General features: G+C 42.9%; 1 protein-coding gene across 1 annotated transcript; it reads right to left on the reverse strand.

Annotated features, from left to right (window-relative positions):
- Window positions 1-10,945: 10,945 nt before the first annotated feature.
- Window positions 10,946-21,918, reverse strand: LOC134474886 (endogenous retrovirus group K member 7 Gag polyprotein-like). Its single transcript, XM_063243923.1, has 2 exons — window positions 18,405-21,918; window positions 10,946-12,359 (listed from the first exon to the last, which is right to left on the reverse strand). The coding sequence occupies exon 1, from the start codon at window positions 21,273-21,275 to the stop codon at window positions 19,536-19,538; it is 1,740 nt and encodes a 579-aa protein (XP_063099993.1). The 5' UTR covers window positions 21,276-21,918; the 3' UTR covers window positions 10,946-12,359; window positions 18,405-19,535.
- Between the last annotated feature and the right edge of the window lie 1,124 nt (window positions 21,919-23,042).

The following is a 23,042-nucleotide window of genomic DNA, read 5'->3' on the forward strand; positions in this document are numbered from 1 at the left end:
CAAATGAGGAATCTGAGGTTCAAGCAAGTCAGTGTCTTCTCCAGGACCCTACAAGGGAAGCCAGCCGCTCCTGCTAGCTCAAATAAAATCTCAGCTGCTTTTACCCCACACCCCAGCAGCACCCCTGACCACCATCCTATCTTCTGAGCTCCTGTTGTGTGTCCAGGTGCCCTGTCATGCCCATTCATAGGGAGTAAGTCACACATTATGTAAGAGAAGTTCCTGCCTGGCCAGCCCCTGAATCTGTAGACCCACAGCTAAACTGGAGGCCACGCCCAAATTCATCTGGTCCTAGGAATCTCCTAAGGCAGTTCTTTTGACAAAGCCTCTGCTCAGCCATTTAGAATGTGGTCTCCTCAGGTGTCATCTCTGAAGGACAAGGCAAGGAATTCCTTGGGAAGTGGGGTCTGAGATCTGCTCACTAAGGATCCACTACTGAATACATTAGACCTCAAGTTAGTTCTCAGAATCCTCAGGAGACAGTGCTGCTGCCAATTGGGCACTGAAGTAGGAATCTGAAGACCCATCAGTGGAGGCGCAGGGGCAGAGAGAGGAATGGCAGCACACGTAAATCAGCCCCAGTGGGATATGAGCTGATCTTCCCTTTGTCCACGTGTTTCCAATAGGACTTTTCTGTTATAGGCAGGCTGCCCCTTCTGTAAGAGTTTTAGTGAACACTGAAGGGAAACATGTCTTGATTTCCTAAACCGCTAAGCTGCTTGAACAAGGAGGCCTTATTACATCCACCAACAGCAGAGGGGAAGCTACTTTCGAGCAGGAATGCCCAGTGTAGCAATCAGACAGTTGCTAATTCTTCCAGCTCGTGAATCCGTCCTGCTCATCGAGCCTTCCTCAGAGCCTAGCAGCATCCCAAAACTAGAGCTTCATGTGCCTGAAGCCTACAGCCTAATTAAGGACAAACAGAATGACCTTTCTGTAATTCCCAAAGATACAACTGGAATTTCTCAAATTATCAATGAAGAAAAGACAAAAAAAATGAACAAAACAATGAAAAACCCACATCTAACCCTGCACTTCTTCCAAAATGGCTCCTTTCTATTTGAAGCACTTTCACCCCAGATCCTTGTCTCTATTTACCTTAATAAGCAGATTCCTGCTCTCTTCAGTGTCCTTGACACACAACTTGTGAAGAGTTTGAAGCTTTTCCTGTTTGAGAGAGAAACCATAAGAAGGAACTGAATAATAGTAGGTATGTGAGTCTCATTTGAGAATCAAAGGACACAAACTGCCTGGATGATCATTTCTAAGTTCATATAAAATCTATGAAAGCCAAAAGACTGGGACGGGAGCTCTCATTTGATCATCTGAGTCCCTCCACATTACAGATGACCATAGAGTTTGTCTGTTTTGACAGTTATAGTTTCAGTTGGACAAAGAGTTTTATTGCTGTCAATGATGACATAAAGAAAACTTTTTATGAGCAATTGTACCTGACATTAAGTAGCCTTAGTCTTGAGAAGCAAACCCTGGCATCAGAGAGCAGAGAGGCTTAGGCATCCCACCTACAAGGTGACTCCTACCCTCAGTGCCCCAGGGCTTTCTAGGGCCATGCAGAGGGAAGAAGGCAGATCTATTAGAGTAGATCTGTTACTTGTCTATTCCAATGTCCTTATGGAGATAAGCAGGCTCACCTGGTCATTTTTCCCCACATCCTGCTCACCAATGTACTGATATACTCTGCAGAGCAGAGATGATGGTGTGCAATGAGGAGAAATTCCTGAGCCTCAGGCACTCCTGGAAGTGAAATGAAGCAAACATTTTATGTGAGCATGGGGTAGCTGGAGATCAGCCCATTCCAGTATTAGCTGCCTTAATCCTCCTTGATGAGATGATGCCCAGGGAGCTACAGAAGTGACCAACTGAGCACCAGAATGGAGCTCACTAGACCCTGAGTAACAGAACTGGCATGGAGAAGAATTTTAGTTAAAGTTAAAGAAGAAGCTCAGAAGAGATGACCATACCCTCCATACCACATGTCTTTTGAGTCTAGCTCAATGTGCCCATGAAAGGCAGGGGTTGAAGGACTGCACATCTCAGAAAAATCTTTCAAATCTAAGAGCTGATGAAAGACAGGCAGATCCTAGATGCCCAGAGGAAATTTCCAGTGCCCTCTCACAGCTTACCCTGGCCACCTTGTTCCAGTGCTCCACTGTCTTGGCCCTGTCTGTGACCTGCATGCTGGAATCCCCAAGGCATGTGGTGATGACACAGTTAACCATATGGTTAAACTGGACAATGGTGGCCTGAACGGTGGGTGATAGGTGCTCCTCTCCTTTTTTGTTCCTCTGGGTCAAGATGGAGCCCTGACAGTCACAGGATACCACCTTCTTTAAAAGCTTCTGTAGACAAATGTCACATGGGTATACTCCACCCCTGCTAGAATCTGTAGTTTTACCTGGTGGCAGGCAGGTGGCTGTGGCTGAGTTGGAGATCAGAAAGCTATAGATATGGTCAGTTTTGTTCTCACCTCATCCTAAATTGGCCATCCAACTAAGTTGGCCAACTTAGGATGACCCAGGACCCAGCACTGATGTGAAAATCAGTAGGATTTCATCCTTGATCATCCTCAAATTTCCAGCAATAGAAGACCTCAGTCCTGCTAATTCTGAGATTACTTTTTCTTTCCCAACCTCTTCTGCCCTCTGTTCCTATGTCCACTTCAATGGCAAGTTTCCTGTGACACTTATGACTAGGGAATCTGTCTGAGTGTCTGATGTAGAATCTAGTGTACTTCAAATGCCCACCAAGTAGTAATTGTAGTCAGGTGTGCTGGAAAGATGGCTAGGTGATACACACCCCTGCCTACATCTCTGTGAATAGCCTTCTATATCACATGAGCCTGATCTCTGTCTTGCTTACATTTGTCCAACCTTAGTTGGACTTTTTAGTCACTTTGTGAAGCTGCTGTCATCAGTGCACCATCTCTATTGCCTTCATTCACATGAAGACAGGGGTGGCTTAGGTGCTAAGAGGTAAGTATAGGTGATGCAGTACATAGGATATGGAACTGTGGTCTGTCATAGATCCATGTAATCTGGTCAAGGAACGGTTGGACTGAGATGAGGGGTGCAGAAGGATGGGCTGCCCCTGTCCTGAGACCCACAGAGCTCAGCTGTTCACTGCATCCATCAGAGTCAGTTGCTGAGCTAATACCTTGGGAGAGAAGGCTACGAGTACCTTCTTCATGGACCCATCCTTCTCCATTTCAGAAGAGAGGCAGGAGAGCTCTGCAGCTGGCTTCTGCTGCTCTCCTGTCTCCAGGTGAGGCTTTTTCTCTGGTGCTGGCTCTGACTGCAGAGCAAGCTCATGCTGTTGGTGAATAGAGCAGGGGCTAGAAAGGGGGAATACTCAGCAGGTTAGTCACTTTCCAGAGACCTATCAATCACAAAAAAGATATGGCTCCTCTTTTGGGAATTCCAATGCCCAGTTGAAACCCATGAAAGTCTTCCAGACTGTGATGTTTGTGGCTCACCATCTGTTTGTGCCTTTTGGGGCTCTAGATGTTCCACTTCTGTAGTAAGTTGCAAATCAGGTTCCAGGTGAGTTCGCCTGTATGCAAGTCTCTTTGATTGCAAATTTGGGAATGTTCAGTGGATGGTACCATTCCAGCCAATTTTCCAAAATGGAAGAAATGGTGCTGGGGAGAGATGAATGGGCAGTGGAGTCAAAGGCTCAGCCTTGCTTTCCAACTTGTCTTTCCAAAACAGCCTTGTGTTTTGCCTGGTCCTGTCTCTCTGTCTCAAGGACAACCCAGCCCTACCCCCAGCACCCTGTGACTGTCCTTGCATTGGCTGACTTTGTCTAGAAAGGCTCATTCTAATCCTTTGAGTCTCCACTTCATACTAGCATTCTTTCAGAGAGAAGCAAGTATAAAACACCATGTATCTGAGCTCTCAGATTTGAGAGCAGTCTGCTCATCCCAGCTCCAGCCTGGCCCCCAGTTGCTCTGAGTAGGGATGGGTAGATTGACTTGGAGGGCCAGCAGAACTGAGAGCTGATGTGCTCAAGATCAGCCTTCTAGGTTCTGGCTTTGAAGCTCATTCTCCCCTCACCTTCGCATGGTCTTTAAAAATTCTACCCACAGCACTATTTGACTCTTACTTCTGACAAGAAAAACCCAAGACCATGTCTCTCCAATAAAATCAAAAAATATACCAGCACCAGGATTCTGTCATTATCTCCTTAAACAAAGTCCTCATATTTATCACCTATTTCTCACCACTCCTCTGTTCTGAAAGTCTTCCCAGTCCTGAGCTGTGTCTTGTGACATCTACATTGAGTTCCTACCTCCCAAAGGGAACTTGAGACAAGCAATTGTTCTCTTCTTTGTTCCCAGGATTATGCTATGGATCCTGAAAAGTTACTGAATGAAATAAATGTTACAGAGATGCAGGCTGAGTGAATAAAATCTCTAAATAACTTTCCCTGATATCTGAGCATGCTTAGAGGCTCTCCTGTCTGGACCCAGGAGTCCCTTGTTTATTGTGTACCAAGGGAAAGCAGCAGCTAGAAGTCATTAATGTCCTTCAGACAGGGAAATCCTGTTTGCTTTTACAAGTTTTTACACATATGGATAGACATGGGCTACGGAGGCAGAGAAGCTCCCCACTGGAGACATAGAAAAAATAAATATGAATGATGACAGCCTGTCCAGCACCCTTTCTGCAGCCCAACGTATTGGGTACTGGCTTGCTCCATTTTATCCCACAAATCCCTACAAAACCCTGTGAGGTTTATTCTGTTACTAGCCCACTTTTCAGAGGAGCATAGAGATCCCAGAGAGTTGCAATTACATTGCTAAAACACAGTATGTGATGGTGTCTTTACTGTGCCATGGTGGGCACACTCACCCCCAAAAGAGCTTGTCCACAGAGTAAGGAATGATATCAAAGTCCCAGCATGAACAGAGGAAGATGGTGAAATAAGAGATGGGTATAATTGGGATGGATGGTACCAAGAGCCCCACCAACTTCTCCCATCTGCTTGGCCAGAGACTCTACATTCTGCAGGTTACCACTACCTTCAGGGAGGATTCATTGTCACACTGAAGAAAACAATGAGAAACATAATCAGGAGCAACAGCATGAAACACCTGAAGAATAGGATCCAGAGTTCAGACAAGAAAAACTCAAGCCTTTATGTTTGGAAATGCCAAGGGTATGTGTATCCATGGTAAAAAGGATTCACATATTTTCACACAAAGTTCAGTGTTAAGACCATAGAACGATGAACAAGGGGTAAGTTTGTCTTATAAGGCAGCTTATAAGCAACTACCTTTATTAATAACCTACATGAAAAGCATTATCCCACTGAGTCTTCCAAAAATATCCCCATTGTAGAGATAAGGAAAAAAAGTTTTCATATGACAAGTGGCTGCTCAGTGGCATGTGTGTCAGAACTGAGAATTACCCATAGAAGTAATGTGTAGACTTCCCTCTAAGGTACATGGAGTGTGATCTGCTGCTGATACAGACTGGAAGGTTCTGGGGAAACCTGCTTTCCTCCACATGATGAAGAGAGTGCATGGGACTAAGTGCTGGAAAATCTTCTTGACTGAATCTGCACAGCTGTTTTCCTCTAGATTAGGTTAAGGGGAGCCCTGCAACACCAGTACTGCAACACCATTTCCCTCAAAGATTGGGAGATGCAAGGTGGCCTCAGAAGAATCCTTCTGGAATGCACCTTGACATGCGCCTTCTGGAATTTTGGCCAAATACATTTTTGTTGCTAAAACCACCACTTGTGTCATTGTGTTATGCCAGCCTTAAAACCTGACACCACTTACTAGGACACAGCCTCACAGTTTGCTCACTGCACATGACTGTGAATAGAATGGCACTGTCATCCCATCCAAGACTGGTAAAAAATGAACATCTGCCAGAATTTACCTTTCTTGATGTAATATTGTGTGGCCATGGGACAGCACAGCTGATACCTGGTATGGCTACAGGAGTATGTTTTTATTTTTATTTTTTGGTACTGGGAATTGAAGTGACATGTTCTTGAGATGACACTATCACTATCGAGAAATGTGCTGAGTAGCTTAGCAATTCTGTTTTTGTGAGTGTACATAACTCTTATTTTTTGTGGAACCTTCTTGGTGAGAGTTTGGAAGTGTAGAAGGCCCAGAAAGCTATTGGTGTTTACTGCATATGGACTACTTGGGGCAGTTAGGTAAAACAATGGCACTAAACCAAGATGTCCATAGCTTGGTTTAAAGTGAAATGACTTAGAATACTTTCTCTGATTCTACAAATGCATGATATAAAACTTTACGCCTATTTAAGTTACCAGGAGGTATAAGGAAGGCCAAATTCCTTTGCCTATAGGACTGCAGGTGATTTCTATGGGCATGCCCCAAGTCACCACCCAGGGGATTTCCCTTTTTTGCATCTTAGTCCTGAGCCCAATCCAGTCATCATGAGTTCTCACCTGCAGAGACCCTCCTGTGTTCACTTGAACTCTAGAGCAGCACTGGCCACTGTTGGTTTTGTGATGTCCCTGCTCTGGGTCCAAGGAGACAGAGTTGTCACATGGTATGCTGATGATCAGCATGGAGCTCTGCAAAGAGAGTACTTGACATTTGTGACACAAGTTATCATTCACCCCTCCTGGCTGTCCCTACAGAGTGCACTTCATAAAATATCTCTCCACATTAGGCTGCATAGGATTTTATATATATAATCTTGAGACAGAGAGAGTGAGAGATGGCTGCTTGAGGTCAGTGAATTAACCGCCAGGCAGATAAACTAATCCACAATAATCCAGTAAGTATAGGTTCTCAGTGCTTGCCATACTTTCAACCATGAAATAGCAAACAGTATGTGGACAGGAAGGAATTTTGACACCTAACAGCTTGCCCCTGTCGGGGTCAGCCCCTTCACATTCGTCAGAGCCCAGTGGTGAAAGACTGCCCATACTAGACCGGGACTGGCTCTGGGTGGCCTCTCTTACTTGTTGACTCCTCCTGAACATTAGTTGGAAACATCCACAGTGAGATCTGTACCAAGATCTGAAAAGGCTTGGATTCCTGTGGGTTTTGTGGCTAGATGTTTGGAAAGCGGGAAAACAGCAAAAGCTCATCTTCCACTCTTGAGTGTCTCCTTCCAAGTGATCAGGGAAGGAGACACATTCAAAAGTATGGATGCTTGGTTTCCAGAGTTCCAAGCTTTGTTGGAATCAAATACCAAGGAAGTGAGGTCATGTCTTCAAAATTCCACTAGGGTTAGGATGAAGATGGGAATGAATGTTAGTGTGAGGGAACAAGATGGGGTTTGTATTAAGATTTTTGTTGGGACTTACTGGAGGTTTAGCATGAGATTTAGCACTGTGTTATGCCTAGGGGGAAGAGATGAAGTGTTATAAAATAGGTTCAGGTTTTTTCAAAGTTATTTCTTTCTTAGTACATGGTTGCAGTACCTGCAGTTACAAGCAGTTTGGGGAGTGGGTCCATGTACATAATAGACTTAATTGTTTTCTAAATCCCTTTCCTCTTCCTCTTCTAAATCCGTCTTGCTTGATCTTCTTAGTATTATTAATCTTATCTCCTGCATAAGATGTGCAGCGTACACACTCACTTAGCATATTAAATGCCTACATATAGCACATCTTTATTCTACTTATTCTCTGTTATATATCGATAGCACGTAAAGAAGGCTTTTATGTATATTTTCAAAGAGAAAAACCCACAGAATAAAGAAAAAATAAATAAAAGAAACAAGCAACAACAATACCACCAAAAGAACCCTGAAAGAATCTGGATTTCAAAACCAGATGATATTAACTTAACAACTGTTATTAAATTGCATACTGTTATCTTCTAAAGAGTTGCTCAGATTATCAGACACAGGCATGCAAAATTAATCAAAAATATGAGCACTAATGGTTCCTTTCCTTAAACTAATAAAATCTGTAGCACCATTATCTAAGCTCTCTTGTGTGTGTGTATATACACATAACACATTTATAATTTTTTCCTTTTCCTTTCCTTCTTCTCTCCTTTCCCCCATTCCAGTTGTTCTCTTTCTTTGATCAATTTCTTTCCCTTTCACAATATCTATTATAGATTTTGGATCTTATTTACTCTTTCAGTTTCTCACACTAGGGGGACAATATGGTGTTTACATATGGTAGTCTTATTTATTTCAAGTATGTGTATGGTGTCAAGTTGCATCCATTAAACTTGAGGCATCTCAAGACCATAATCATAAGTGAAAACTATCTGACTGGCATGTAAACATTATATTGTCTCCCTTCTATAAGAAATTGAAAGAGTAAATAATATTCATAATCTACAATAGATATCAAGAAGAGGAAGAAACTACTCAAAAGGAAAGAACAATTGAGATGGGTGAAGGAGAAAAGATGGAAAAAGAAAAGCTAGATACATATATACATTACTAATTTCTTTTTGTTCATTGAAATAAATGGTTTCTGTTTTTCTTCTCTAATTAATTTTGCATGCCTATGTCTTACAATCAAAGCAGCTACTTTGAAGACAATTTTCAATATATTAGCCCTTTTTAATTTTCCATTACTTTGTTATAAAATTCTCTATTACTGTTTTTATTGTTTTTCTCTTGAAATTAAAAAGATATTGCATTATATTATGAGGAAAAAAAACCTCTCTGAGCTAGTGAGAATTGTAAAGAGCCAGTGGGTGGGGCACAGCCTGTCTGGGGAGTCCTCAGGTGTGCCTGGCCAGCCTTCTGAAGTCCACTTCTCTGTCTGAGCCCCAGTCTGCTCTCTCCAATGAGAGGTATGGCATATGGGGTGGCGAGGTGGCCCACATGCCTGCCAGCCCCAGGGGGCTTCTTGGGTGAGGAAGCTGGACTCACCTGTAACTGCGGCCAGGAGTCCTTTCCTTTCCCCATGGATACAAGCTTCTCCAGTGCTCACCTGTCTTCTGTACTTTAAGCCCATGGTTGTGGGAAAAGCCCACCTCATGCTGCCTTTTCATATGTCACTTCATTCAGAGCACTTGTTGGGTCATTTTTACCTGTCCAAACTTCTTTTTCAGTTCATGGCTCATCTGCAGACTTGCAAATAATATGCATTGGCTTCTTAATGTGGAAGAGAAAACAGGAATTTGATTAACAAAAAATCCCATGGGAGAGGTATCCTCTTTGCAGAATGATCCAACAAAAACTCCCATCACCGGCCCTTGTCTCCTTTAGTTTTCACATGAAAACAGTAGAAAATTTCATATAGGCAGTTTGCATCCTATAAATTCTCAAATGAAAGAAGTTGAACTCCTACATCTCCCCGTTTTTCTGAAATTTCTCCTTTTCCCTGTCTCAACAAAATTTCCCCAAAATGCCAAAAGTTGTCTACCCAAGACACTTCAATGAGCTAGAATCTGCTCAGCAAAATCAATTAGAGGATAGAACTTAGGGTGAACATGTTTAGATGAGGAAGGGATGAGGTTGGGAGGGGTCCTTGTCTTTCTTTTCTCTCTCACTGAAAATTTACCCAAGAAATTCAAGCTGTGTCTCTTCTGGAATGATAAGAAAAAGGATCATTTGGCCCTTAGGTAAGATGGGTGAGGGGTTGGAATGGGGCGTTCATCAGGCCCTGGTACTGAAATTTAGTGATGTCACTGGGCAATCCAGAAAGTATTTCAAAGCTGGAAAAATGAGCAGGTCTCTGGCTTCCATGCTGGCCCCTCTTGCTGTCAGGTAGTTTCCCACATGCTATTAGGTAGATGTGGCGAGGCTACATTCTTTCAGCAAAAAAAGTTGGTAAGGAAATTTTGGCTTGTTCCCCTTCAGTTTCTACTTATGCTCTGGCATAAGGGGATGCCCTGTCTGTCACAGAAACTGTTACATCAGAGAAACCCTGTGGGACAGTAGTCTAAGGGAAACTCAGCTCGTGTGTCACAGTGGTTTTACTTGAGACTGATGTTTGGGTTTGCTGTCACTCCCCAGTGGTCCCTCTTCACATTCCACCGATCATTCTTAGGACTCTTACATCACTGCCCAAGGCACAGTGACATTATCTCCAGGAGAATTATTAGAAGTATCTTAGGGACTCATACATCCCCAGTGGATCCCAACTGACCAGATCTCAGACAATATGTCTCAAGGAATTTCTTGCCCTGTCAGAGTTGGTACATTGGGAGACCGTGTTCTAAACAGATGAGTGGAAAGCTCTGCCCAAGTAACTCCCCTGGAGTATTCTAAAAAGAGTTGACATATTGAGTATGGTTTTCACTCTGATTCAAAGATTCTAGAGAGACTACGGCAAGCAGGATGCATTCCCCTCCAACCCTTCTCTCTTTTGGCCATGTAGCTTAAGATGTCACCGTACAAAGACCAGAACAAGTGCCTGGAAGAGCTTCAGTCAGAGTGGATTAGGGGAAGAGATAGTTATGAGGACATGTATTAATTATTTGTCTCATTTCTGAAATAAACTACATGACACCCAAAATAAAAGGAGGAAAGGCTTAATTTTAACTCACAATTTGTAGCAGTTTCAATCCATAGGAAGCTGGTGCCTAAGGTAGGGTGGCATGGCACAGAGTCATGGTGGAGAAAAACTGTCTGCACCACTCTTGGGTGGTATGTGTCTCTCTGTAGTTTTATTTCCTACCCTAGACTGTAGAGTTCTTATGAATACACACATGTCTATGTATACTGAGCAGTCTTCAACATTACATCCAGGCCACAAGGCTACTGTGTGGTGCCACACCTCGGATGGGGGTGGGGGGCACGGTTCTGTCATTGGTAAATGCATTCAGACACCTCATCAATTGCAAAACCAATTAATGACTACTCCAGTGTTACAGACCCTTAATCCCAATATCACACACCCTAACCCAGCATCACTTGCACCTATGATCTAGCCACCTCTCAAAGGCCCCATCTATGAGTGCATAAGGTTTTGGGGGTGCTGTGGGGAAACTGAGTCAACGGCAGTCAGGATCTTAGGAAAAGAAAAGAAACTTTATTTAATGCCAGGAGACCCGAGAGGAGGAGTCTCCAAAGTCTGATGTACTGATGACAAAAAGTGTATGTCTTTTACAGAGTGGAAACAAGTTAAAAACAACTAAGATAAGAATAGCCAAAGGTGACAGTACAATGGGTATCTGTGGTGAGCACAGCTGTATGCAGCAAAACTGATTTTGGCACATATATAGAAATTATAATTTGATAATGACTCAAGTGATTTAGCCAAGTTCAGTGGCAGAGAACAGAATGACTTAAGATTGATTGTCCAAAATAGTTGCAGTTAGGTCAGGATTTCTGCTTTAACGGGATATCCAATGACAAGCAATCACAGCACCCAATCATATGACGCAGGTTAAAATATTACTACAGAATACAGATGTGGTGACATGTGTCCACAAGCCCAGCACTCTCTGGGGAGTGGATGTGAGAAGCAGCAGGAGTGCACATTTAAGCCCAGCTTGGGCAACTTAGCAAGACCCTTTCTCAAATATTTTCAAAAATGCTTTTGAGGGTAGGCTTCAATCCACAATACTGAAAAAGACTACCACGGAGATAAATAGAGGTGTTTGGCCTCACAACAAGCTCATCAGAAAGATAGGATCCCTAGGGTACCAATTTGAGATTTTATCTTCCCTGAAATAGGCCACTGGAAAGTGTTTTGTAAGGACCAATGCAATTACATTATGTATTCAGTGATGACTTAATTTGCAAGATAAATTGTAGGTTCAAGAGCTACAGCTGTGTGAAGCATGAGAAGAGTCCAAACTGGCGGTGTATATGGCAGGTGTGTTATCTGAAGAGCTTTCTCAGAGTGGATTTGATGAGTGAGGGAAAGAATGGAACCATGACTGACAGTGGCTTTGGGGCCAGATCAACTGTATAGTGTTACCATGGATTATCATAGACCTGAAAGAGGACTAGAGGACAACAAGTGAAATGGTAGCAAGTATAGGGTAGATATAGTAAATGTGAGCTGGCAACTAGATAATCATGAAAAGGCACAGAGGACAGTCATAGGTAAGAGTCTGGAGTTTGAAGCTGGGAATAGAATTTCAGATATTAATAGCAGACTTATCAGAGCTCCCATTACAAGTTATTCGAAGAGATCACTGACAGACCTGAATACTGAGAGATAAGTGGGCTCTCCTGAGCTTATCTCTTCCTCCTCCAAATCCAGGTTGTATCTTTCTGTCCAGTTCTTCTATCCTGGGGAAGCTCCAGGACTGGAGAACTTTATCAGCAGGGTCCCAGGCCTGCTAGCCTCAGTACAGATCCGGTAAGTGCAAGAAATTGGCCTTAGATGGAAGAAGAGGTCTGCGATCAGCTGGTAACTTGAGGTAGGTAGTAGTCCTTTGTCATGAGGGAGAGCATCAAACACACTTGTGCAGCCTGTGAGAGACAGAAGATGGCTCCATTGAAAGAAATTATTGTCCAAGGCTTATCATGAACTAAAGCAAACTGAGGTGAACAGCAGGGTAATTGCTATTTTTCACACCAAAAGGCCTTTTCATGGGGACTCTTACAGTAATAACTCAGTAGTACTTGAGTTTGCAGGTTCTAGACTGTCTGCACCACTCTTGGGTGGTATGTGTCTCTCTGTAGTTTTATTTCCTACCCTAGACTGTAGAGTTCTTATGAATACACACATGTCTATGTATACTGAGCAGTCTTCAACATGACTGACACACAGGTTCAGCAAATACATGTATTAATTAAATCTTGGACTGTCTTTCATTCGCTGTATAAAAATCTCAATTTGGACTCATTTTTCTAATTTCACCTATCTTAATTCTTAATAGCCATTTTATTCAGATGCCAGGCCTTCTAAGAAGTCTTTCCAGAACAACCCAAAAACGAGGACTCTTTTAGGTTTTGTAAAGATACATTTACCCAGACGGAGGATTTGTAAGAGAACAAACTGAAAAGCATTAAAACAGAAAACTAAGTACACGAAGCTAACCCCATTTAAAATGTATTTGTTATTCATTCTCTGCTTTTGACTTCCTTCCCCTTCATTTATGTGACTTCCTTCCCCTGAGTTTATGAAATTTTAATAAATTCATTGAACTTTTAAGCTTTCAAGTGAATTCAGAGTAAACAAAAAAGTATATATGAATTTAAAAATCTCTTCCTTCTCCAAAATACAGTATTTTTACTTTCAGTTTTGAAGAATTTAAAACCACAGCTCATACCATGCCCTGAAATGAGTTCTTGAAGCTATTTTTTTTATTTATTTATTTATTTATTTATTTATTTATTTTGGTACCTGGGACTGAACTCACAACCTTGCACCTGACAGGCAGGTGCTGTGCTGCTGAGCTAATATTCTCAGCCCACATATATTTTTAAAGACACAAAAATGTTGACAAAAACAATAGAAAATGTATTAAATCTCTGGAGATGGAATAATGCCTAGAATTTAGATGACCAAGTAAAAAAGAAGTGATAGATTTTTATTTCATTAACTAATATATAGGACTTGTATACTGAAGATACAAAGGCCTAACGTCTATGTTACACAAAGCAATCATGAAAAATAATTTTAAATGACACTGAGAGGACAAAATAAATAAATCCCAAAAGACAAACTGCAACTTGTGATCAACATACAAAATAATGTTCAGTTTCAACATTTAGATTAAAGCAACAAAGTTGTGTTTCGCACTTATGGAAATGAAGCAAATATGAGAGGATAATACCAAATGAAAATAAAGAAGCTAGAGAACATTGGTGTTTTAGACACTCCTGAAAACAACATGGATATCTATAACCAAGCGGAAATTCTGAATTCATGCTTTGGTATTTACAGTTGGACACACAACAAACAGCCTGAAAATGGTAGCCCTGTCTGTATTTGTTCTAGATAAGGTCCTCTGTGTATGTAGCTGCATTTGCAGGATCCTGCAATTTCTAGAACTTTAGGCTAGTCATAGGAGTTTGATTCTCCGACAAACCCACAGTTCCTGCTGCAAACTTGTGTGACAAGAGTCAGGACATGATAACCAAAATAAAACTATACCCAGGCATATAATAATCACCATCCCAGAAATCCAACACAAGAATAGATTATTAAAAGCTGTCAGAGAGAAAAGACAGATCACTTATAAAGGAAAACCTATCAGAATCACAGCAGACTTCTCATCACAAACAATAGAGTCAAGAAGAGCATGGAGTGAAGTATTCCAGATCCTAAAGCAAAATGATTTCCAACCAAGACTGATATATCCTGCAAAACTATCATTCAAAATAGATGGTGAAATGAGATAGTTCCATGACAAAGAACAGCTGAAGAACTTCAGGAGCACCAAACCAACCCTGCAAAAAATATTGAAAGACAGTTTAGATACACAAAGGGAAAAACCACTAAGCAAAGCAAATAATTAAACAGAACAGAAAGATAAAGATGCAACAGCAGAGAGATAAGATTCCTACAATTAACCAGCATTTAACAGTAATAACCATTAATGTAAATGGTCTCAATGCACCAATCAAAAGAAACAGACTAGCAGAATGGATCAAGAAACAAAATCCAACCATATGCTGTTTACAGGAAACCCATCTAACCCAGAAGGATACTCACAGACTGAAAGTCAAAGGATGGAAAACAATTCTTCATGCAGCAGGAATCCAAAAAAAGGTAGGAGTAGCCATTCTGTTTGCAGACAACGTGAACTTTAAACCAACAATGACCATAAAGGATAAAGGAGGTCACTACATACTCGTAAGGGGAAAACTCCAAAAGGAAGAGATAACTATCTTAAATATATACGCACCAAACTCCAGAGCACCCAGTTATACAAAACAATTATTAACAGAAATGAAAACTCAAATTATCAGTAACACAATTGTAACAGGAGACCTTAATACGCCATTGACACCAAGGGACAGATCAACCAGACAGAAAATGAGCAAAGAAATAACAGAACTGAATCATACCTGTGAACAAATGGGTTTGATAGACATATACAGAATGTTCCACCCAACAACATCAGAATACACATTCTTCTCAGCAGTACATGGATCATTTTCTAAAATAGACCATATATTAGCTCACAGAACATATTTAAACAAGTGCAAAAGAGCTGAAATCATCCCTTGCATGTTATCGGATCATAGCGCTCTGAAATTAGAAATTAATGATAAAAGATACTGCAAAAATCCCACAAACACATGGAAACTGAATAACACACTCTTGAATAATCAGTGGGTCACAGAAGAAATTAAAGAAGAAATTAAACAATACCTAAAAGAAAATGAAAATGCAGATACAACTTACCGGAATCTGTGAGATGCAATGAAAGCCGTCCTGAGAGGAAAATTTATTGCACTGAGTTCCCACATCAGGAAAACAGAACGAATACAAATAAATAACTTGATGCTACACCTCAAACAGCTAGAAAAAGAAGAGCAAGTCAAGCCCAAAGCCAAAAGAAGAAAGGAAATTATAAAAATCAGAGCAGAAATCAATGCAATGGAGACTAAGAAAACAATCCAAAGAATCAACGAATCAAAGAGTTGGTTCTTTGAAAGAATAAATAAAATCGATAAGCCCCTAGCCAACCTTATTTTAAAAAGGGAAGAAAAAGCTCAAATTCATGCAATAAGAAATGAAAAAGGAGAAATCACTACAGACCCAATAGAAATACAGAAGATCATCAACACCTATTTCGAAAACCTCTACTCTGAAAAGTTTGATAACACAGAAGAAATAGACAGATTCTTAGAAGCATATGAAGTGCCAAAGCTAGATCAAGAGGATGTAAAACTGTTGAATAACCCAATCTCTGTTACTGAAATTGAAAATGTAATTAAGTCCTTACCCACCAAGAAGAGCCCAGGCCCAGATGGATTCACTGCAGAATTCTACAAGAAATACAAAGAAGACCTAATGCCGACACTCCTCAAACTATTCAATGAAATTGAAAGGGAAGCAATCCTTCCTAAGTCATTCCTGGAAGCAAATATCACTCTAGTACCAAAACCTGAGAAAGACCCAACTAAAAAAGAGAACTATAGACCGATCTCCCTAATGAACACAGATGCAAAAATCCTCAATAAAATATTGGCAAATAGGATCCAGCAAATCATCAAGAAGATTATACACCATGACCAAGTGGGATTCATCCCAGGAATGCAAGGATGGTTCAACATACGCAAATCAATAAATGTAATCCACCATATCAATAAAGCCAAAAATAAGAATCACATGATCATTTCTATAGATGCAGAAAAAGCCTTCGATAAGGTCCAACATTTATTCATGATAAAAACTCTACAGAAAATTGGAATAGATGGTCTTTACCTCAATATAATAAAGGCCATTTATGACAAACCAACAGCCAGCATCATACTAAATGGCCAAAAATTGAAAGCCTTTACTTTAAAATCAGGCACAAGACAAGGATGTCCTTTATCACCACTCCTATTTAATATAGTACTGGAAGTACTAGCCAGAGCAATTAGGCAAGAAAGAGAAATAAAAGGGGTAAAGATAGGAAAAGAAGAAGTTAAATTATCATTGTTTGCAGATGACATGATACTCTACATAGAAGACCCCCTAAACTCCATTGAAATACTCTTAGATACAATAAATAAATTCAGTAATGTGGCTGGATACAAAATCAATACTCAGAAATCAATAGCATTCCTATACACAAACAACAAAATCACAGAGAGGGAAATAAGAGAAACTGGACTATTCACATTAGCAAGCAAAAAAATGAAATATTTAGGAATTACTCTTACAAAAGAAGTGAAAGACTTATACAGTGAAAACTATAATACACTGAAAAAGGAAATTGAAGATGATCTCAGAAAATGGAAAGACATCCCTTGCTCATGGATAGGAAGAACAAACATTGTGAAGATGGCCATTCTCCCAAAACTCTTATACAGATTCATTGCAATCCCAATAAAAATACCATCAACATACCTTATAGATCTAGAGAAATCACTCCTAAATTTCATCTGGAACCAGAAGAGACCTAGAATCGCAAAGGCAATTCTAAGCAGCAAAGACAAAGCAGGAGGCATCACAATCCCTGACTTGAAGTTATACTACAAAGCAACAGTAGTAAAATCAACATGGTATTGGAATCAAAACAGAGCTGAAGATCAATGGAATAGATTAGAAGATACAACCACAACTACAAACACACTCAACCACCTTATCTTTGATAAAGGAGCCAAGCAGGTTCACTGGAAGAACGACAGTCTCTTTAATAAATGGTGCTGGAAAAACTGGCTCTCCATTTGCCGAAAACTAAAGCTAGACCCATGTCTATCACCATGTACTAAATTAAAATCTAAATGGGTCAAAGATCTGAATATTAAAACAGAAACACTAAATCTATTGGAAGACAAATTGGGTAGAAACCTTGGAAACATAGGAGTAGGTAGAGAATTCATGAACAGGACTCAAACCGCACGGGAAATACTTCCCAGAATCAATAACTGGGACCACTTCTTATTAAAAAGTTTCTGCATGTCAAAAGAAATCTCCAGCATAGTGAAAAGAAAACCCACAAACTGGGAAAAGATTTTAGTGAACTCTCTCTCAGACAAGGGACTCTTGTCTAAAACATATAAAGAATTAAAAAAACTTGTCGATGTCGCTCCCGGCCGGCAGGAAGGACACACGACAAAGCCTGGCAGTGGACAACCTTTTCTTTTATTTTTCTTCTCCGTACAGCCTGCCCTGGGATCGCTCCCAGCCGAAGCCTCCTTTGGTCCGCTCCCCGCGGCTCCTTCTGGGCTTCTACTTCCGGGCTTCTTTTTCCCCCCCAGGGGTGGCACCAGTATATATACGGATACAGTGTCCAATCATGTTAAAGTAAGCAAGGCAAGCTGATTGGCTAACATCATCAGTTGCCAGGCAGACTATATTGTTGAGCGGGTTGCTTACGCGGTAAGCAGGAAACTAACGTGCTCGATGGGAGGGGTAATCTACCTCAGGCTTTACTCTTTACTACAGGCCTCACGTCCGCCAAGTGAGGCGACCGGGCTCGGGGCTGCGGCTCCCAACATCTCCCCCTTTTTTATTTTTTATGAATGTGCGCATCATAGCCCTTTCTGGACTGGGTGCAGAGGCTTATGCCCTATGCGTAGGCCCACCGTAGGTCCTTGGCTTAGACCCTGGTCGGCCGTCCCATGGTCTGCCAAGGCCCTGAGGCCCTCGTCCTTTTTCTAGGGCCAGGCACAAACTGGACGGAACCTGGATGCACACAAGCTTGCACTCATTTCCTCTCCGTAAAGAAATCCCCTCGGAGAGAAATTTAGACCTGGGCAGCATCTAACAGTCCAGCGGCTTACGTGCAGGATGGGGTAGGGCCTGGCTTAGGTTGAGTCGCACCGGGCGAGTACGCTCTTACCCGTCATTGACTCTCCTACCCAGCTATGTCATAAATTTTTAGAGGAGGAGTGTGGGAAGCTCACCACCCCTAGACTCGGTCGTAGGCTAGGCGAGCGAGCCATGCATATGCCTGAGGATCTTCTTGTCCATTTCGGGCTACCGCTATTTCTATTCATCTTGTTGGTCGGTCTCTGATGGATCTCCGGTAGGGCAGGTCTGGTCTTCAGTCGAGGGCTTTGTCGCCCGTGTCAGTCTCTCTGGTACCCACAGTGGTTCTCGTCCCGATTCCTGTGGGAAAACACAAACCGCGCCTCGGTTCCAGCTGACCACTGGATCCGGGCCCATCCATTGTCCTGTCAGGACATCTTTCCACTTCACCCACCCTTTATGGTTGGGGGAAGGGTTGCAGTGCTCCACGGCTGGGGAGCAATTATCATTATTTAAATTTAAAAAATTGTGTGTGAATAGTGCCATGGATAATCGCGCCTTTGGGGCCAGGCCTTGGCCTACTCCCCCTTTTTGTTTTTGTAAAATTTCTTTGAGGCTTCTATGAGCCCTCTCAATGATTCCTTGACCTTGGGGATTGTATGGGATACCATGTTTTAATTGAACCTCCATCATTTTGCAGAACTCATTGAAGGCTTTGCCTATATAGGCTGGTCCATTATCAGTTTTTAATATTTTTGGTTTGCCCCATGCGGCCCAAGCCGCCAGGCAATGATTGATCACATTAGACACTTTTTCACCTGTTTCTGCTGTTGCGAATATGACGTGAGAACAGGTGTCTGTGGAAACATGAACATATTTAAGAGTCCCAAACTCCTGTATATGTGTGATGTCCATCTGCCAAACATCACCAGGGATCAAACCTCGAGGGTTTACTCCCATCGGTATGGCAGGTTTGTATGTGGCACAGGAGTCACATAGTCGCACGATATCTCGTGCATCTGCTCTGGAAACATGGAAATGGTTTGCTAGTGTCCTGGCATTGACATGAGACTTATCATGGAAGGCACGGGCTCGCTCGATTGGTGTTAGTAAGGTAAAAATCCATAACGGGCGAGTGGCAGTATCAGCAGCCGCATTCCCCTGTGCCATGGGCCCTGGCAGGGATGTATGTGCTCTTATGTGGGTGGTGAAGACCTTATGGTGTCTGTTCTGAAGCAATGTCTGGATAGACAGGAACAGCCCAGCCACTGTGGAAGTGGATCTAATTAAACCGGCAGTCTCAAGCACTTGCATAGCATTGACCACATACCTAGAATCGGAGACAATATTAAGTCTGGAGGCGACACTGAGGTCCACACCTGCTGACCCAGGGGTGGCCCTTGTTGAAGGCTGCCATCCTGAGCTGTCCTGTCCCTGGGGCGGGGGCCCGCCTGTGAAGGGGGCCCCCTCTGGCCGTTTTTTGGCCCTCTAGCATCTCGTCCACAAATACGGTTGCCCTGAGCATCAAAGACCGACCTACACTCCTCAGCTTTGTGTGATCCCCTCTTGCATCGCCCACAAACATATGGTTCTTCATTCCTAGGGCGAGGCCTAGCATCTGTATTGTTTGGGCAATGACGTTTAATGTGTCCTGGCTCCCCGCAGGCAAAACACCCTTTAGCCTTACATTCCCCTTCTAACCCGCGAGGTCCCCTCTGCTGTACAGCCGCGGCCAGGAGAGCAGCCACTCCCGAGTTGGAGAGCGGCCCCCCTATCTCTCTGCATATCCTAATCCAGGCGTTGAGGTCCTTGTTCTTATGAGGAGCTATCGCTGCCTTGCACTCCTTTGTACATTGCTCGAAAATCAGCTGCCTTACCAGCGGTCGAGCCACTCCCGGATCAGAAAATATCTTATCGGCAGCATCTTGCATTCGGGCCACAAAGTCAACAAATGGCTCTGTGGTACCCTGAATTATTTTTGAAAGACACAAGGAGGCTGTTCCGGCGCCACTCACCTGCTTCCAGGCGCGGAGCCCTATGGCATTGATTTGTTCATAGACAGCGCCGGGGAACTGAGTCTGATCATCAGCGTGCCGACCTTCTCCCATAAGCATTTCCTTGTTCCACCCCCGGTTTCCCCGATTGGCGTTTCTCTCAGCCTGCTCTGCAGAGAACTCTGCGTACCAGGCTCGCCAATCCAGGTAACTGCCCGAGGGCAGACACGCCTTTGCCAGCTGAATCCAGTCCGCGGGGGTGAGGGGCCCAGAAGACAGGTTCTCCAGCATGGCAATGGTGTAAGGCGCAGTCGGCCCAAAGGTTGTAACTGCATTTTTAAGTTCTCTAATCTGCTTTATCTCAAAAGGCTCCCATGCATTACGTCCCTGGCCCATAGCTACTTGTACAGGAAATATCCCGTAGGGGCCACTATCTATCCCAGGTGGTGGATGTACCTCATGAGACAAACGTCCCCCCTGCCAAAGCCGCCTGTAAAAATACCGACCCGCCGGCGGCGGAGCATAAGACGGCGGCCGTGATTGGGCGGAAAATGGGGGCCCGTGCATCACTTCCTGTTCTGGCGAAGAGGAAGGGAGCTCCCGGGCGGCCGCCTCGTGGCGAGGGATCGCTTCCGGGAACAGCCCCCAAGGTGGGGCGGAAGGCTTCGCCTCCCTCTCGCGCCGGGGAGCGCTCAGGAGCTCTCTACTCCTCCGCAGACCAAGTTGAGCGGAGCGCAATTCACGGCGCAACGCTGGGAAAGAACCTTGCGACTCCTTATCGAGCGACTTAGGCTCCTGACAGCTGGTCTCTTTGGCCTCCTTGTCATTCAACTTTCCCTCGTCCTCGGAGTCAGACGACTCCGAGGCTAGAGCCCCGTCCTTCTCCTTAGCATCTTTGTTCCCCTTGACGGGCCCCTCTCGGGAGCTCCCCGACTGGGCCTGCTCAAATACCCTGCGTACTTTTGTAAGCTCTTGAGAGCTTTCTCCACAACCACCCTCGCTCTTAATGTTACTACCTAGCATGTTTCCCATTTTTTAATATGTTACTCACCGCGTGAGGCCCAAGGAATCCGCCACTTACGCGTGAGCCTGAGGGGAGTCTAAAAGCCCTGTAGGTGCGCGCCACCCAGAGCCCAGGCTTATCCCCAACTCACCTGTCTCGCAGCTCTGTACTGGAGCGTTGTCCGCTGTCACGTCTCGGGGGTGATCAGTCCCCGTGCGGGCCTCCAAATGTCGATGTCCGCTCCCGGCCGGCAGGAAGGACACACGACAAAGCCTGGCAGTGGACAACCTTTTCTTTTATTTTTCTTCTCCGTACAGCCTGCCCTGGGATTGCTCCCAGCCGAAGCCTCCTTTGGTCCGCTCCCCGCGGCTCCTTCTGGGCTTCTACTTCCGGGCTTCTTTTTCCCCCCCAGGGGTGGCACCAGTATATATACGGATACAGTGTCCAATCATGTTAAAGTAAGCAAGGCAAGCTGATTGGCTAACATCATCAGTTGCCAGGCAGACTATATTGTTGAGCGGGTTGCTTACGCGGTAAGCAGGAAACTAACGTGCTCGATGGGAGGGGTAATCTACCTCAGGCTTTACTCTTTACTACAGGCCTCACGTCCGCCAAGTGAGGCGACCGGGCTCGGGGCTGCGGCTCCCAACAAAAACTCAGACCTCCAAAATTCAAAAATCCAATCCAAAAATGGGCATCTGAGATGAATACGCAATTCTCAGATGAAGAAATGCAAATGGCAAATAAACACATGAAAAAATGCTCATCATCATTGGTCATTAGAGAAATGCAAATTAAAACCACACTGAGATACCATCTCACTCCTGAAAGAATGGCTAGGATCAAGAAAACCAACAACAAATGCTGGATAGGCTGTGGGGAAAAAGGAACTCTCCTGCACTGTTGGTGGGAGTGTAGACTGGTACAGCCTTTGTGGAGGTCTGTCTGGAGATTTCTCAAAAAGTTGGGATTGGAAATCCCATTTATTCCAGCTATTCCACTTCTAGGCATATTCCCAGAAGAACTGAAAGCATCATACCACAGTGATATATGTGCACCTATGTTTATAGCAGCACAATTTGTAATCGCCAGATCTTGGAAACAACCCAAGTGTCCATCAACTGAGGAATGGATAAAAAAGTTGTGGTATTTCTATACAATGGAATATTATTCAGCTATAAAGAAGGATCACATTGAGATATTTATTAATAAATGGGCACAGCTTGAGACCATACTTATAAGTGAAATAAATCAATCTCGCATGTATGAATACCGAATAGTTTCCCTAATGTAAGTAATGATTCAAATATATAAAAATATGTGGTAATCATGATTCTCCATTATGTGGCCTTGAAGCCTTATAAAGTTTTCACTTATTAATTAGAAAGGCTTTATTCTGGGCTTCTTGATATGGAAATATTTGAAGCTATAGTATATGAAGTTTTATCCAAATATTTCAAGAAAAGACAGACACTATGGTAACTACTATTCTTTAAAAAATTATTTAGTTATTTCTTATGTTTATTTTAATTAAGGGGAAAAATTTAAAAATTAGGATATATAATAGTAACTCTTTTTGATTTCCTATTAACTTGTTTTGAAGTCCTGTAATATTCCCACGATCTTGTTTTGACTGATTAGACTCTGTTCCATTCTGTGTGATAGTATCAAGTTTGAGGGTATAGGCAACTACTTTGAAGGCAATAAGATTCACTAAGATGCCCATTCTGGTTTGACTATTGTCTCCTTTGGAAGTCCTGTAATGTTTACAATGCCTAAGTTTTATTGGTCTTGTT

Source organism: Cavia porcellus, unplaced genomic scaffold (assembly GCF_034190915.1).
Source record: "Cavia porcellus strain 051 isolate PalLab524CR breed Dunkin Hartley unplaced genomic scaffold, mCavPor4.1 scaffold_2, whole genome shotgun sequence".
NCBI lineage: Eukaryota > Metazoa > Chordata > Mammalia > Rodentia > Caviidae > Cavia > Cavia porcellus.